At 30.6% G+C, this 16,746-nt stretch overlaps 3 protein-coding genes across 4 annotated transcripts; 2 read left to right on the top strand and 1 right to left on the bottom strand.

Moving 5' to 3' along the window:
* Positions 1 to 2,038: 2,038 nt before the first annotated feature.
* LOC8269159 (RNA polymerase II subunit 5-mediating protein homolog) lies at positions 2,039 to 6,376 on the top strand. 2 transcript variants are annotated; one of them, XM_048376328.1, is made up of 13 exons: positions 2,039 to 2,340; positions 2,439 to 2,498; positions 2,794 to 2,961; positions 3,218 to 3,284; positions 3,554 to 3,837; positions 3,946 to 4,044; positions 4,130 to 4,163; positions 4,400 to 4,518; positions 5,469 to 5,510; positions 5,608 to 5,685; positions 5,810 to 5,847; positions 5,919 to 5,993; positions 6,093 to 6,376. In XM_048376328.1, exons 1-13 carry the CDS (start codon positions 2,137 to 2,139, stop codon positions 6,163 to 6,165), a joined length of 1,341 nt encoding a protein of 446 aa, XP_048232285.1. In that variant the 5' UTR covers positions 2,039 to 2,136; the 3' UTR covers positions 6,166 to 6,376. The 2 variants fall into 2 exon arrangements, with proteins under 2 accessions (XP_048232285.1, XP_048232286.1); XM_048376329.1 differs by having other exon boundaries at positions 2,040 to 2,340; positions 5,806 to 5,847.
* Positions 6,377 to 6,643: 267 nt separating this feature from the next.
* LOC8269160 (switch 2) lies at positions 6,644 to 11,564 on the bottom strand. The gene is made up of 8 exons (XM_002517844.4): positions 10,785 to 11,564; positions 10,521 to 10,627; positions 9,294 to 10,221; positions 8,846 to 9,093; positions 8,163 to 8,289; positions 7,815 to 8,090; positions 7,449 to 7,722; positions 6,644 to 7,133 (listed from the first exon to the last, which is right to left on the bottom strand). The coding sequence occupies exons 1-8, from the start codon at positions 11,190 to 11,192 to the stop codon at positions 6,889 to 6,891; spliced, it is 2,613 nt and encodes an 870-aa protein (XP_002517890.1). The 5' UTR covers positions 11,193 to 11,564; the 3' UTR covers positions 6,644 to 6,888.
* A 3,493-nt stretch (positions 11,565 to 15,057) lies between these two features.
* Positions 15,058 to 16,284, top strand: LOC8269161 (early nodulin-like protein 2). The gene is made up of 2 exons (XM_002517845.4): positions 15,058 to 15,428; positions 15,670 to 16,284. The coding sequence occupies exons 1-2, from the start codon at positions 15,245 to 15,247 to the stop codon at positions 16,149 to 16,151; spliced, it is 666 nt and encodes a 221-aa protein (XP_002517891.1). The 5' UTR covers positions 15,058 to 15,244; the 3' UTR covers positions 16,152 to 16,284.
* Positions 16,285 to 16,746: the final 462 nt, after the last annotated feature.

Raw genomic sequence — 16,746 nt, 5'->3', positions numbered from 1 at the left:
TTTGTAATTAGAATTATTATTTAATTAAAAAATTAATTTATTAGTTAATATAATATTAAAATATAATTAATATACTATTTTTTTAAATAAAATTAGTATCGTTATTTGATTTAAAAACTATTTACTAGATAATATAATATTAAAATATAATTAATATATTATTTCTTATAATTATAGTGAATATTTTATCATTATAAATATAATTTTAATAAATTATACATTAGTTTGAATTTTATGTTTCTATAAGTACACATGTCAAAATAAAAATTTTATATAAAAAAATTAAAAACATACATCAAAAAGTTTAAGTTTCAAAATTAATATATATATATATCTAATATTTATCATTTACTATTTTCCTAAACTAAAATTAAAGGATAAATTATAATTATGGAATTTTATTTTTTTATTATTGATCGGATAATGCTCTTGCAATCAGTATATTAATATTGATATAAATAAAATTAAGTTTTTGCTAATATTAACCTAAAACTATTCTTAGTATTAAAATTTAGTAATTTAATTTTATAGTAGTATTATTTTTTTATTAAGGTTTAGTTTGTTTTGATGGAACAAATTATGATAAATTTTTATAGCAAATAAAAGATTAAGGTAAGATTTTCATGTAGAAGTGTGTAAAAACGATACCTATCTCTTTAAAATAAATAATTATTAAATTTAAATTTTATTATCTATTTTTTTAAACGAGCTAATTATAAATTAAATTCTAAATTTTATATTTTTTATTCAATTATTTTAAAATTTTAAAATAAATATTTATTTATTTATTTATTTTAAGAAAAATGAATAACAATTTTAAGATTTTACAGTAAAATAGATGATGTAGAAAGTCTATTGTGCTTACTAATATTTATGAATCAAGTAAAAGTAATTTATCCTAAACTTAATAATATGACCATTAAAAATCTCATATATTTTAATATTTTTTATATCTAAATATATAATATTTTTTATATTAATTTAGTAATTTATATGTTAGTAAGCATAATTGATTTGTTACGTTATTTTTCTCATTGTAATAAATTATTACCAACAAGTACTTTTAAAAATAAATATTTATTTTAAAATTTTAAAATAATTGGATAAAATTATAAAAAGATATAAAGTTTAAAATTTAAGTAGTAACTAGTTGACTACCTATACGTTGCATGTTAATTATTATTATTTCGATTACAAAATTAAATTGATAAATACAACTTAATCGTTTTTAATATTTAATATTTTAAAAATAAAAGCAAATTAACTATATAAATTTTCATTTTAAGTTTTTTATAATTTTAGATTTTTATTAATATAATAATATAAAATTATTTTAAAAATATTTATTAATTAATTTTAGTATTATATAAATTAATATTATTAATATAATTGATATTGCTATTTTTTAGAATTAAAAATAAATTATATAATTAAAAATAAATTATTATTTATTATTAATATTAAAATTTAAATTTTATAGATATGATAAAGTAACTCAAATGATTTCAATATATGATAATATATAATAATCATTTAATATGATAATTATATTAAAAATATAATTTTTAGAATTAAAATTAACATTTAATTGAAAAATTAATATATTAATCAATACAATATTAAGAATATAATTAAAATATTATTTTTTAAATAGAATTAATATTATTATTTAATTAAAAATATCTATTAATTAGTATTTTATTTTTTAAAATTAAAATCAATATTTAGTTAGATTTATCAATAAATTAATAAAAAAATTATAAAATTATGTAAAAGCTTGGATTCTATATGTTAAAAATAATATATATGTCAAAATAGAAATTTTATATGTCAAATATTAAATATATATATATTAAAAATTTTAAAATTTTTAAAAATTAATATATATATATATATATATATATATATATATATATATATATATATATATATATATATATATATATTAGACATTTTAAAAATATATACCCTCAAATAAATGAATTTAAAATATATTAATCAATCAACCTCTAATAAATTAAAAAAGAAGAACCAAACTATATAAGAAAAATGTAAGTGTTGAAAAAAAGAAAAGAACATAGAGGACACTTTGAGTGGGAGCTTCAGTTTCCTCTTAGCACTGCAAAAACGACAACAATGGAGGAGTCAAGGAAAGGAACGGTTACCTCATTCGCGTCAATATTTCCCGTGAACGAAGCACATAAAGCAGCAAAAAGAGTAGAGGAAGCAATTTCAGAGAAGCAAAATGAACTCGTAAGCCTTAATCAATTCATCGCCGATAACAACAATCTTATTAACCTGATTACTCGCCTCCCCGATCAACTCCACCATGACGTCATGGTAAGTCGGTCAACCTCACTGTAACTGAGTTTTTTTTTTTAAAGAAAATATTTTTAATTGAAAAACAATGCGTTTTGATTGTTGATTTTTTGTTTCAGGTTCCTTTTGGAAAAGCTGCTTTTTTTCCTGGCAAATTGATACACACAAATGAGTTAGTGGTAAAGTTTGCGCTTCTTTTTTTTGAGTTTGTTGGGGCCTGTTTGTAATTTTAGCCTTGTTTCTATAAGTTGAAAGAATTGAATTTTGGCAGCTATTTCCCTTTCAAACATGAGAATTGGCTGAGTGGAATTCAATTCATTGAATTCTTGCATTTTAGACTTTACAGTATGATACATTTTTCAAAATTTAAAAACAGAACAGAAAACCACAAACATAATTGATAGCAAACATGCCCTTAGTTTGCTTGGATTGGATGCAGCTTAGAAATTGTGATCGTTTCTTTGTGGTGGAAAGGTTCTTTTAGGAGAAGGTTACTATGCTGAAAGAACAGCAAAGCAAACAGCAGAGATTCTGAAAAGGAGAGGAAAGGTTTTGGATTCTCAAGTTGAATCTCTTAAGGCTAATATAAAGGATCTTAGAGCTGAGGCTTCATTTTTTGATTCTACTGCTTCTGAGACAGCGGTGAGTTTGGCAAAATTTTACTCTTTTTGGCGTTTGGAAATCTTGATTAACACTAAAATTACTCTTTTTATGCGGTAAATTTTAGATAATGTGTCACCCTTTGGTATTTAAATCTAATCTGAACGCTAAAGTTACTCCTCCTTATTTATTATAGCTTCTTTTTATTATTATAGGGTAATAGTTAGATAATCTGTTACTCTCATGCTTTAGATATTTGTGTGTTTTATTGTTTCTAATCTATCAATTTGGAGAACAGGAGGGTCTAGTGGAGATAAGGGAAGATTATGTCGAAGAAAGTTCTAGTGAAGTACAGTCTAAAGTAGGTAGGTTGATTTTCAAACTTTCACTGCAATTAAATTAATGGTTAATCAAGTATGTAATTGTGGATTTGTTAATCTCTGTCTGTGTGATATACTAATAGATTGCAAGGGAAATTATATGAGTTGCATTTAATTTTAAAATTCTTTAGCTTCGAACTATGGGTCCAAAGAAACACAAGCTTCTATTTTATTAGGATGAGTGAAATTGCTCTCTGTTGTTCTACTAAATTTGAAAGGTTCGGCAATTAAGATATTGCAACTCTCTTTTTCAGGGACAGATGATAAGAAGGTTGGAGTTGAAGATGATGAGTATGCTCGTATGATGTCCAGGTTTGATGAACTTGAGAAAGAAGAACTCGAAGCTGAAGGCGACACTGAGATCGATGAAGACGATCATGCTAATACAGCTGAAAGTGATAATGAGAGTGATACAAATGAGGACTCTGATATGGTTGAAAGTGATAATGGTAGTGACAAAGATGAGCAAACTTATAGACCTGAAAGGGGCAGTGACAATGTTGAAAATCATCATTTTTCATCTGAGACTCATTCAGAGGCAAGGCTGTATTCCTGGCTTATGACAAATTGATTTCAGTTAGATCATATGTGTGATGAGTCATGAGTGAATACTGATTTTCAACCACCGGCTAAATTTGAATGTCAGATAAGGAAGCCCCAAAAGCAGCCAATAGTTGAAACTGCAACTATTGAAACATTATCAAATAATTATCTCCGTCAATTGGACATAGCTGATCAGCCGAATGTAGGTTAAAACATCTTCTTTTCTTCTTTCTTCTAATTGTTTGATAATCTTTGTCAAATTTTGATCGTGAAATATTAAAATGCAGTGCACAGGTTTGACGGTGCAGCCTGTACCCAAAGGTTATCCTTTATTTGTTTCATGGTGTTATTTATGTTTGACTTATGCATACCATTAAAGAGAAAGGGGTTTCAGGGATCAGCTCCCACATATGTGAGGACTGTCAAAGAGGCAGAAAAACAAAGGATGAAAATAATTGGGCAGTCATTACTATTGTTAATCCTCACATTTTTTGTGATGGTTATGATTTTATCAAAACATGCCTAGGCATCTCATTTGTTCCATATTGTACCTTCAGATGTCACATCAAACATCAAAAGCTTGACTCATTCAAAGAATTCCATTCTTGCTGAGAAGGCTTTACAGCTTCCCTCTGCAAAGGAGGAAATTGAAACAGTATCTTCATCAAGAAATGAGGTATTCAAGTGTTCAAATGTATCCTCTATAGAATTTGCAGTTTTATTTTGTGGCTTTTAGCCCATTTTTCTTCCCACCCAAGGTCTATGATAGCTTAGTCTTGCAGTCAGGGCCTTTACGAAATGCTTATTTTTTCTCACTTGTGGTGTTATCCATATTTTCTGTAATGCCTCCTTGATTTAAATATTGTTAGGTCTCCTGATTTTCTTTCTTGAAATTTTGGTTATTCAGTAATTTGTTAAGTCTCAATGAAATTTGCTAATAGAGGTTTTGGTGGCTTGGAAGTCATGTGAAGCAAAACTATTTTATCATCCAATGATTGTACACTACAGAGCATCTGCTGATTGCTCTCATTTTTAACAATTTTCTTTTGCCAATAACTTTTGGAGGAATCCTTATTGATCATACCCATGTTTTACATGTAGGAAACGAAACATTTTAGAATGTAAGACCTGGATGTTCTGCTGACCTGTCTGACATCTTATGGAAAATATACATCTCTGAAGTGCCCGAGTAGTATTTGTCTTTATAAAATAGAGGAGAAAAACAAATGAATTTTTCATCTTTTTATGACCTTTTGGCTCGCACCAGGTCCGATCTTTCCTTACTTAACATGTGTGCTCAAGAGCCTGTGATTTAAAGTTTCTTTTGATGAAACCTTTTCTTTGGCAGGGGCATGAATTGTTCCACTACAAATTATAGAAATCCTTGTGGTAGAATATGTTAAAGATGAATAAGTGATAAGTAATCTGGATTTAATTAATGGCGAGGACAATCTTAATCCACATAATTCAAATGGCATTAATCTGTTTGTGAAGTATGAAACTTGATACTATTCTTGTGAGATGCTTCTTTGTTGCAACAATAGCGCACACATTGAGGAGTTTGCAGCTAAAGCATTTTTGGTGTGTCTTCATTTCTTTTTCTTTCTAACTTTTTGTTGCTTGTAGGTCCCCCTGCAGAATTCAAAATCAAGATTTGATAGTTCCAACGTAATTTCCACAGCTGTTTTCATTATCCTGTCACTGGCTGAAGTAGGCTTTTAATAAAGGTTTCTTACAGAGTGTTATGCATTATTTACCGTTGCAGGCTTTTACAGGCTCTATTGTAGAGCGTTCTGGCAATTTAAAGACTAGTTCACAAGACCAAACTGCGACTTCTTCACAGGTATAACTCTTCATTTTCAGTTGGAATGATGATCGACATATTACTGATTCACATGATGATGTTTTATATGGCTCATCTTTAAATCCTAACTGCTCAATATTTTCCTCTTTCCACCCCAAGACAGCAGTACGGACTTCAAAATCAGGATTTGACAGCTCCAAGGTACGTTTATCATTAACTTTTAACTTCTAAACTGGGAGGTTATCCTTACCGATCTTCATTTACATATGCAGGCTTTTACAGGTTCTATTGTGGAACGTGCTTGCACCGTATCATCTTCACATGAACAAACTAAGACTTCATCACAGGTATTCCTGATCTGCTTGGATGATAATCTTTTTGTTAACTGTAAAATATCTTTTTCTTTGATTAACTTTGCATCCTAATTGTATTAATGAACTTTGCAGCCACCCAATCCCCAACCTTCAAAGCCAGTTTCTAGATTCAAGCTGCAGAGAAAGTAGCACCCAGTGTTTTTAAAATACATGAAAATGAAGAAAATCAGGCCTGTGTTTGCATTTCGAGCAACTTGTAAGACACCAACTTGTGCTGAAACGGGCCTTGTCTTTTTGATCTTGAGGCATTGGAACAGTCTCATACTGAAGACTCAACCGTATCAAATTATGAATATTTATCGAGTTGTATCATGTCTGGTAGACGTTTAGTAGATATATATTATGTTATTAATTCATGATGGTTTTGTCCGGTTTCTCTAATAGTGTTTCTAATCTGTGGGAGTTGGCAATTGCTGCATAATGAAGCTTAAGCCGCTTTCAGAACTCTACCCCTAACAGCACTGGTAGGCTAAGGACTTGCATTTGGAACAGATAAACAAACGAATCATGTACCATTAAGTAAGCTTAAAGTTTCAGTTATCAGGATGTCAGTAAGGACTTGCTAATTGCCTCAACCAACATTGATAGAACAATTACACCAGATAGTTTTGACAAATATCACAATCCACCAAAACTCCATAACATCTATAGAAATTCAACTGAACTGATCATACAATTGTCGCTTAAGACCTGAAACTACTATGTATTACATTGTAAGCACACTGTACACCTATTTTTTCATGCTACTAGAGTGAGTTACAGTACTGTACAAGAAATAAAATGAATTGGGCATTCTCAGAGCCAAAATTTAGAAAGAAACATGATACAATATATACAGTTGTTAAAAGTCTGAAAATCAGCTTATCCTTCAACCATCAGGTAACTTGTTCTTTCTCTTTTTGAATTTTTGAAGTACATTCTCTCTTTCTAAAGGACTTGCAGAGAGTATCCACTTACTAAAGTCAATCTCATCCATGCCCATGAATTGCGCAAGGCGGCTATACTGGGTCTTTTTCCGGTCTTTGACATTTTGGGGAATGCTTACTGCATTTTTCTTCCTCATGCCAGGTCCAAGATTGATGATGTCCTCATTACGGTGAGCATATAAAATACCTGAACATCAAGGGGGTCAGTGGATACAAAAACTCACGTGGTCCAGTTTTTGATCTAGTATGTACGTGCATACACACATACCCATACCCTAATTCTCGGATAACCAAATAACAATATCACCAGCCTAAATACCTATTTTCTTACCGTTTTACCTATTTATTCATTGATTTCTTGTTTTTAAGTGTGTGCAATCTCACATTAGAATTCTATTGGTCACACTAACCAAGAGGGTTGCAATAAAAATATCAGCCAATCCCAAGGATCCATGATAAGTAAAGAAGAGGGTGGAAAACAAAGGATAATAAATTATCTCACCTGAATCCTCTAGCACAGGTTTATGTGCTGCAGCACAGTCATCGTCTCTCAGTCTATTGGTTTCTCTCCCTGATAAAATTGCTGCACCTACTTGTTTCTGGGGAAGAAAATAGCTCCCAATCTCAGCTAGCGCCTGCTTTGTAACAGAGGAATGTCCATCATCTTTTCCCTGTTTCTCATGTAATTCAATAATTTCACTAGTAAAAAGCTTATCAGATAGATCACGGAACAGATTAGCGATTCCGAAAAGCTCGCCCTGAAAATGTTTCGAATCCTGAAAAGCCAGTAAAGTGAAAGGTAAGAACTCTAAATTTTTTAACCAAACCCCAGCAATAAACTGCCTTCCAAGGGGAAAAAGATCCACACCTGGACACCTTCAAAATAACGTTTTTCCATCTTGCCAGAAACAGCAATATTTGACAGCTGCTGTTTGTAAACTTGACGGGAATAAACAAGTTCCTCAAAGGACCCAGCTGCAAGTAAACGGAACACTACAACATGCCGCTTCTGCCCAAAACGAAATGACCTGTCCTGGGCCTGCAAATCATATGCAGGATTCCAGTTTGGATCAAATATAACCACACGGTTTGCACTTACAAGATTCAACCCAAGCCCACCAGCTCGAGTTGATATAAGGAACACCTGAACCAGGAGATGCGAGTCAGAAACATATTTGGAGCACAACTATCAGATTTTGACTTGAAAGAAAATTACCTGTTTGCTTGGGCTTGAATTGAAGTCGTCGACCATAGATTGACGCAAGTTAGTTGGAGTTGAACCATCAAGTCTTGAAAAGCTATATCCTTTGCGTATGACAAACTTTTCAAGTATGTCCAGCATCCTGCAAAAAATAGTTCGATTTCAGCAACAGGAGAAAGAGAACATCCAGCTAAAAGAGTAAATAAGGAAACTACTCTCAAATGCTATATAAACTTCACTCAAACAATTACTTCATGCTACATCAACGAAATCTTATGATAGGCCCCATTGAGCTCATATCGTAATTTCTTTTTTTAACCAAAGCTTATATTCTATTGAAGTCTTTACCATTAGCATAATCAATGATATTATTAACAACCAACAGCTTTTTGGTTGCGAAGAAAATGCTTGCATACTCATCCAAATTCTTAACAACATCCATACGTGGAATTTGCAGGGGAAATTATGTTGAAACTACAGGTGTTCTAGAGTTAAATGAGATATGGCCCCAAAACTAATCAGCTATGTTAATTCAGTTCTGCTTATTAAATAGGAACAGATTTGGAAAGAGTATATTAATTACTAAAGGGAAAAACTGAATTGTTATCCTTTGTACCCCTCACCATAGCAGTAGTGACTAGAATAGCAAGAAAGATATACATGAACTGAAGTCCCTGTCGGGTAACTATGGAACATACCTGACAGAATAGCTGAAGAGAAGTAGTTTGTCACCTCGTGACGCCCAAGAGCACATTAACTTTTCCAGTGCCCGCATTTTTCCACAATGTTTAACATCACTCAGGCCCATGAAACTCTCAGTCTGGGCATTCCCCCCAACCAAATCAATGTCAGGACCAAATACTGCAGAGGCAAATTCTGCATCCTTCCTTTGTTTATCCGGTTCATCCCTAGGGTTAGGCTTAATCAGCTCCAGGTGATTGCTTATCTATTATCAATATCCATATGTGAGCAAAAAGAAATATAGAAACAAAGTTACATGATTTTCCTAGTAGGAGCAAAAGAGAGAATTGTTCATCGCAACAAATGAAGGAGCAGTTCAGCTTCCCATTAAATAAAGTAATTCTGGAGCCCATATAATGCAGTGGCAACCATAATAGCAGAAATAAACACAGCAACTTCATCTACCTGTTGGAGCTTGACAAGACAGGGAAGAACAAGGCAAAAGGGGCATGAATCGCAACCTTCAGGGTTATCCCTGTGAAGATAAGGCCATATAATCCCGTCAGGCACAATCCTTTTACAGCATTCCACTTGTCTAAGGGGGCTACCACAACTGCATGGAAGGTCCTTATTTATAAGGCACTGGATGTCTGGTATTTGTAGCATTCTCTTGTAAACCCGTTTTTGTAATTCACTCATTGCACAGAATACAACATTATCTTCCTTTCCCAACATAAGATGGCCAATGGTCTCCTCCTTTGTCCTCCTAAGCATATATTTACCAAGGACTGCCACCAAGTGCCCTTTACGCTCATCAGCAACTCGAACAAATCTTTCAGGTGCAGTTGCCCTCTGGCCATGCTTGAGAGGTTCATCATAGAACTCCCTAAAATGTTCCCGTGTTCCCAATGATCCAGGTGCAACCCAGTCAAAAAGATTAAAAAGTTCCATAATTTTGTTTTGCATTATGGTTCCTGTTAGACCAATTCGTTTCTGTGTCTTAATTTCTAAACATGCTTCATAAAGTTTTGACTTCTCGTTTTTAAGCCGATGTGCCTCATCAACAATTACAATCTCCCATTTAAATTCTGACAAAATGTTCCCATGAATTCTGTACGTGTCAAAACTCGTGATCAGAATCTCAACTCCACCTGCATCTAATTTCTCACGAATCAAATCGCGGTTTGCACCATGGTAGAGAGAAACATTAAAGGTGGCCCACCTAGACAATTCAATCTCCCAGTTCTGGATAACAGAAGTGGGGCAAACTATTAGTACGGGGCCTTGTTTCCTTACCTGATTATCCCTTAACATAGTGGAGTCAGTAGATTCTCCATCCTTTCCATAAACAGCAGCCAGGAAGGCTATTGTCTGAATGGTCTTGCCCAGCCCCCTGTTGCATAAATTGACAATGAAAACAAGCTCTATTAGCTCAACAGAGAGTGAGCACAGATAGTGATTAATCAATTATACTAAACAAACTCTACACTTATACTGCCTCCAAATAAGGAAGATAGCAGATGATGAAAGAACTTGGCCAATTGACAAGAAGATGAAGATGACAAAAATAGTGGTAATAACATAATAAATCTTCAATCATGAACTAAAAGACATTGTGAGAAAAAAAAATTAAATATTGAAGTACGAAAACGATTATGTGGCCATTAACGTAAAAGCAAAATATACACTCACATGTCATCACCAAGAACACCTCCATGATTGTTTCTATATAGCTTATATAAGAACTTTACTCCCTCCCTTTGATGTTCAAGCAACCTACAGTTAATGGAAGCAGGAACCTGCAATCAAAGGTACACTTCTCAATCCGCAGAATTAAGAATACACTTTTCGAGACATTATCAGAAAAAAAAAAAATCACAAATTGAACCTAAAAGATGTAATTACACATAATACAAGCAAAAACCAAAGCATATGCATAACTATAACTATACCTACCTGTACAATTGGTACTTCTCCAGGCAAAGACAGAAGTAATGGCTCAAAGGGCCCTGTATGATCAAACTGAAATTGACCCAATTTGGGTCTCTCAAAATCCTCGAATTCTCTCTCTTTATCTTCTTCTTTTCCATTTTTTTCAACTTGGATTTGAAGTTTAAGACTTTGCGGCTTCTGCGTTTGTGGGGTTAGTGAGATTTGTGATTGAGATTGTTGATGTGGTAGTGATAAATAGAAGTCTCCAAGACGTTGAAGCTGTTGGGAAAGATTAGATTTTGGAGGCTTTCTTGGGATTACAATTGTGGGTTCTGGTTCTTGAGATGATTCCTCGGTCAAAAATGGGGATTTTGATGTTGATTTACATGGTTTTAGGGTTTCTTTCAAAGCTTTGAATGTGGCAATCGACATATGGAGGGAATTGAATAATCCTTTGCAACTTTGATAAACAGTTTTTATGAATTGGATTCCTCTGCTTCTGTAATTTTTTGTTGTGCTTTTCTTTTTTCGCGAAGTTTGAATTTTCTCTTTTTTATGTTTCTGAGGGAACAAAAGGCTGAATCAACCGCTCTAACGGCTTTTGCTTCTGCCTCGCAAATGTTTTTGACTCGGATCAGTCTCTCACCGGCAGTGAATTTCGAATAAAACCGAGTCGGTCCATTAAACGATGTGGTCTTATTAGGTCGAGCCTTGCGCGTGAGAGCGAGCAAATGAAACCGATAAATCGAACCGAAGAAATTAGCCCACCGAATCAATGATTTCAGTTTCCGTTTTAATTTTTTTTAATTTGAGTTTTCAGCCCAATTTCAATTTTTATGCTAAAAATTTTGTTGATTATGTTACTATTGATTTTTGTTTTTGAGTTTCTGGTAGTTAATTTTAACTAGTAATTTATTCGTATATTGTATAAATATTATTATTATTTTAATTATAAAATTAAGTTGGTAAATATAATTTTATATTAATTTATAATATTTTAAAATATAATAATAAATTAACTAGTTTTAGATATTTTTAATTTTTTAAATTTTATTAATAAAATAATATAAAAATTATTTTAAAGATATTTGTTTAATTAATTTTAGTATTATATTAATACTATTATTGATATATTTTTATGATTAGAGTTTTATTATATAACTAAAAATTAATTTATTATTATTAAAATTAAAATTATTATTTAATTAATTTAAAATTAGTCTTTAATTAAGAATATAACTTATTAATTAATAAATTAATAAAAAATTATAAAATTATACATAAATTTAAATCTTATGTGTCAAAAATAGTACACATATCAAAATAAAAATTCTACATGTTAAAAATTAAATACACGTATAAAAAATTTAAATCTCAAAATTAATATATATATATATATATATATATATATATATATAAAATTACTAGCTTTTCAATTAACTACTAATTTTCTTTCTTTTAGTTCTTAGTTAAAAAATATTTAAAGAAAAATTCACTGGTCAGTTTATATTTATTTTTATTTATTTTTTATGAAATATTTTTTATTACACTTAACAATATTGTTTTGTCAAATTGTTAGGACCTCCATAATCAACCACTATTCTTTTTTTTTTCTTTCCATCAATAGGAAAAATTGCTGGCGTTAATGCGGGCAACAGACAATAAACAGTGGAAAGAGTTTAGAGGTGAACAAAATAATAGAATTATTTTATAAAAAATCTCATTTTTACTGTATAATTCATCATAAAAAATTTATTTTTTAATTTATTTGAAATAAGTGTAATTATTATTTTTTTAATAAACTAAATAATCAAAATAATTAAAATTATATATTTAAAAAATAAAAAAAAATCATATTTTTTAATATTTCTATACAGTAAAAATAAAAAATATAGATATCTTTTTTATTTTTTCTAAATTACATCCATAATGAAAAGGTCGAAAGAGTGTAAATACCTAATAAGAGAATGGGCTATAGGCCCAAAAATTTATCGGCCCACTGACAACAAAAGAAAATTACTAAAACACTCCTTTCATAAGCTCCTTTCCATTTGTGTGGAAAACAAAATTGAAAACTTCTCATATAATGAAAAATTCTACAATAAAGTATCCCTGATTTTCACATTAAGGAATGCATTAGTAAATATATTATATATTATCTTCATTAGTAAATATAGTAATTTCAAATATCATTATTGCATTTGACCATATTAGCACTATATATGACAATGCCATATTTGCGAATTTGACTAGTCACTATTAATGGATAAATGCAAATAAAAATGACATGAAAAAAAAAACATAAAGATCATAGACCATATTTTATTGCACCTTTTTCCTAAGAAAAAATAAAGTGTAAGGCTTGATTGCGTTAGAAATTTTATATCAATAAGAATATATGTATATGAATAATTTATAAATATTAAGATTTAACCGATTAAATGGGTTACTTTTAGTTATTTTAATATTAGTTGAATCTAAATTTAATTATATTATTCACTTAATTTTCATCGTGTTTTCTTCTTTTTTTTTAAAAAAAAAAAGCCTCGTAAGAGATTAACCCATACACAAAAATAATATAAATGTGAGAATTTAAAATCAAACTCTATTTTTAAGCCATTTGCACTTGAGCCGGCCGAATATTAAATGTTAACATTTTATTTTCTTTATTACCATGTGAAATATTTACAATTTGGAGAGTTTTGAGCCATTAAATTCAAGTTTTTAAAGAGTTAACTAGTAATTATAAGATTTCTAAATAAAAAAAAATTAGTAGTTATAAACTGTAGGAGAATTACAAATAGAAAATAATTTTATAGTTCTAATTATTTATTTTTTAAAACAAATAATATTATCAAGCTCAAAAATGAGCTAAATCAACACTACATAGGTAATCTAGTGAAAGAAAAGGTTACCATGATAATAAAAATTGAAAGTATTATGATAATGCAATCAATTTCATGAAGAAAAAAACAGAAAAAATGATGGAACTAGGTGCATTTTTCTAATGTATTTTCCCTAAATTGTAACCATTGGAATGCATAATTAATTGGGTAAATATTATTTAGGAAGTCTAGAAATCTCCTGATGTCTCTTTCTATTTATTGGGTCACATGCAAATAGGGCAAAGCAAACATGGCAACTACAAAAGACACAAGGATCGATATAATATTGTATTCATACATAACCTTGATTTTTTCTTGTACAATTTTCCCCATTTTCTATGCAGTTTTTTTTTTTTTTTTTTTAATTTTATTAATTGTTGTACAGTCCACCTGCCAATTATCCCAGTAAAAGTTTTGGCTTCTCCTAACATAGAATCCTGAATCCTGAATCCTGAAGTATTGCATACCAGCTAGCAATAGCAATCGCCCCTGGTTTTCTTTCTGGGTCTGATGTTTAAAAAAATCCAAGTGGAAATTATTTTGACCCATAGTACTTCTCAATAGGTGTAATTACATTCCTTTTGTTTTTGCTTTTATCTAGTTTTCAAATAAATTTCAAGAAGTTTTATAAAATTTATTTACATATTTAAAATTTATATATTTTATAGAAATAAAGATTTATTTAAAATTGTATATAATTAAAATTTTAAAATAAATCTTAATTAAATTAAATTCTAAAAAATAGGTATATTTTTTCATATAAATATAATATTAATAAATTCAATATATTTTAAATGTTCTTACTATTTTATTCATGTTTCCTCTCTTTAGATTTTTTTATTGTATTTTAGTTATGGCAAAATATTCATTTCATTTGAAATGAATTGCATAATTATTATTTAATACATTGAATATAAAAATTTATTTGTGATAAATTTTATTCTAAATTCATTTAAAAAATAAAATAAATTTTTACTAAATTTTAATCAAAATATGCCACTAAAATCCAACTACACAATCCCCGAATTTTAATTTTATTGACTAAATTCTCTCTTCGTTCAAAAGGTATTATATGAATCTTAAACTTTACAAAGACAAAAGTAAATGTTAGGGATTATATACTTTTATTTTGAAACAATATGGATGAAAATGTTAACTTCATTATATTTTAGGTGGTTAAAAGTAATTTCCTCAAGAAACAAAGATTCTTTTCAAATTACAATTAAAAAAGAAAACTACCCTTTTCATGACCGTTAAGTCCACTGCATGCTGCAACGTGTATGCCTCTTTGCAGCACAGAAAGAAACGAATAACAATGGATTCTTCTCTTGCCCTTAGAAACGCCCCTCACATTTATATCACCAGCTAGCAACAAAGCTTTTTGCCATATACAAAATCACCACATTTATGTTTTTTTTTTCTCTCAACAACGGTAAAATCATCCAAAGCTCATCTATATATTCACACCAAATCCCCGCCTTCATTTCTCATCACTCTTTCCTCTCCTATATTTCTTTGTTCAGTAGCTAGCTGGTTTTTCTTGAAGAGTTTGGCTCATTCTTTTTGGGTTCTTGGTGAAGAAATTAAGTGATTGTATCAATGGCATCTCGAAGATTTCTTGGGTATTTCATTTTTATATTCTTGGTGATGATGGGGTTTCTTTCTGGCCCTTCTAAAGCTTATAAGTTCTATGTTGGTGGTAGAGATGGCTGGGTTCTGAACCCTTCTGAAAATTATACTCGATGGGCTCATAGGAATAGATTTCAAGTCAATGACACTCTTTGTAAGTCCTGATCCCCTTGTGTCATTTTCTTTCAATCTGTCTTTATAAACTATTGTGAGAAAAAATTTCTTATTTAGATCTATAATCAAGTTTGACATGAATTTGTAGCCTGACGAAATGTTTGTACAGGAAGAAATTGGACTTGCATATGTCCTGAAAGTTAGCTTTGCATCTTGCAATGTTTTATGTCTAGATATTTATCAGTACTAATCATCTATTCCTATGTTATTGTAACGTGCAGTTTTCAAGTACAAGAAAGGATCAGACTCAGTATTACTAGTGAAAAAAGAGGACTATACTTCATGCAACACCAAAAGTCCTATCCAGTCCTTGACAGATGGTGACTCCATCTTCATCTTCGATCATTCGGGTCCCTTCTACTTTATTTCTGGTAATACTGATAACTGCAATAAGGGTCAGAAATTGCACGTTGTTGTAATGGCAGTCAGACCAAAGCCATCACCTACTACTCCTGCCCCTCAATCTCCTTCTCCAGTGGCAGCTCCACCCCAGTCTCCATCATCTTCACCAATCAGTTCTCCTCCTGTGCCACCGCCTACGACGGCGGAGTCCCCAAGTGAAAGCCCAATCGTTTCAAATGCTTCAGAATTGGCACCACCTAATCATTCAGGATCTGAGGGTTATAATAGTTTCTTTGGGTTGGTTTTGGGTGCTAGTATTGGAGTGAGTGTGACATTGGGTAGCTTTATTGGAATGGTTTAGTTTATAATATGTTGGTAAAGTGAAAAAGAAAGATGCATTGCTTGTCTTTTTTAATTAGTTAATTCTTTTGTTCTTTAACTATATTGTTTTCCAATATTAGATTTTTGTTAATGAACTATTTTTATTTTTTTAATTTGACATTCCATATATATGTTACATGCGTTATAGCATCTCTTCCATCATTCTCTCTCTATCTCTCTCAACTTGACAAGTGCTTGAGGGTTGAACAAGAATTGCCATAGGATTTCAACCTGTGGAGAACAAGAATTGCAGCAGAACTTTTTACTTCTCTACTCTTGCTTACAGTGTTCTTGATGTTTTTAATCATCAAAATGTTCCAATTCTCGAGTAAATTTCTGAAAGAAGTGGAATTAATAAAAACGCCTCACTTCAAGAAATTCCTGACAGGAAAGAAATGGAAATATTCAGAGATTTCTTTTAGGTCAAAATCAATTGAATTAGATTAGAGATATAAACGTAAATTCAAGCTCTGGAGGTTTTCAATCAACACAAGTGCCAGTCAGCAGGCCAATTTCACGGTATTCTCTCATCCTCCTCTCTAATAAATAAGTCTCCTTTGCTAATCCATTGGAAG

Source organism: Ricinus communis, chromosome 7, assembly GCF_019578655.1.
Source record: "Ricinus communis isolate WT05 ecotype wild-type chromosome 7, ASM1957865v1, whole genome shotgun sequence".
NCBI classification, from domain to species: domain Eukaryota; kingdom Viridiplantae; phylum Streptophyta; class Magnoliopsida; order Malpighiales; family Euphorbiaceae; genus Ricinus; species Ricinus communis.
This window is presented reverse-complemented; position numbering and strand designations above follow the sequence as displayed.

What these genes read in the sequence shown, in the direction of transcription:
- LOC8269159 (XM_048376328.1), top strand. Translation starts at nt 2,137, where the DNA reads ATGGAGGAGTCAAGGAAAGGAACGGTTACCTCATTCGCGTCAATATTT. An exon ending in TACACACAAATGAGTTAGTG is followed by an intron (nt 2,499 to 2,793) that starts GTAAAGTTTGCG and finishes TGTGGTGGAAAG; the next exon opens with GTTCTTTTAGGAGAAGGTTA. An exon ending in CAGGATTTGACAGCTCCAAG is followed by an intron (nt 5,848 to 5,918) that starts GTACGTTTATCA and finishes TTACATATGCAG; the next exon opens with GCTTTTACAGGTTCTATTGT.
- LOC8269160 (XM_002517844.4), bottom strand. Translation starts at nt 11,192, where the DNA reads ATGTCGATTGCCACATTCAAAGCTTTGAAAGAAACCCTAAAACCATGT. An exon ending in GTCTTGTCAAGCTCCAACAG is followed by an intron (nt 9,094 to 9,293) that starts GTAGATGAAGTT and finishes TATTGATAATAG; the next exon opens with ATAAGCAATCACCTGGAGCT. An exon ending in ACCTGTGCTAGAGGATTCAG is followed by an intron (nt 7,134 to 7,448) that starts GTGAGATAATTT and finishes CTTGATGTTCAG; the next exon opens with GTATTTTATATGCTCACCGT.
- LOC8269161 (XM_002517845.4), top strand. Translation starts at nt 15,245, where the DNA reads ATGGCATCTCGAAGATTTCTTGGGTATTTCATTTTTATATTCTTGGTG. An exon ending in TCAAGTCAATGACACTCTTT is followed by an intron (nt 15,429 to 15,669) that starts GTAAGTCCTGAT and finishes TGTAACGTGCAG; the next exon opens with TTTTCAAGTACAAGAAAGGA.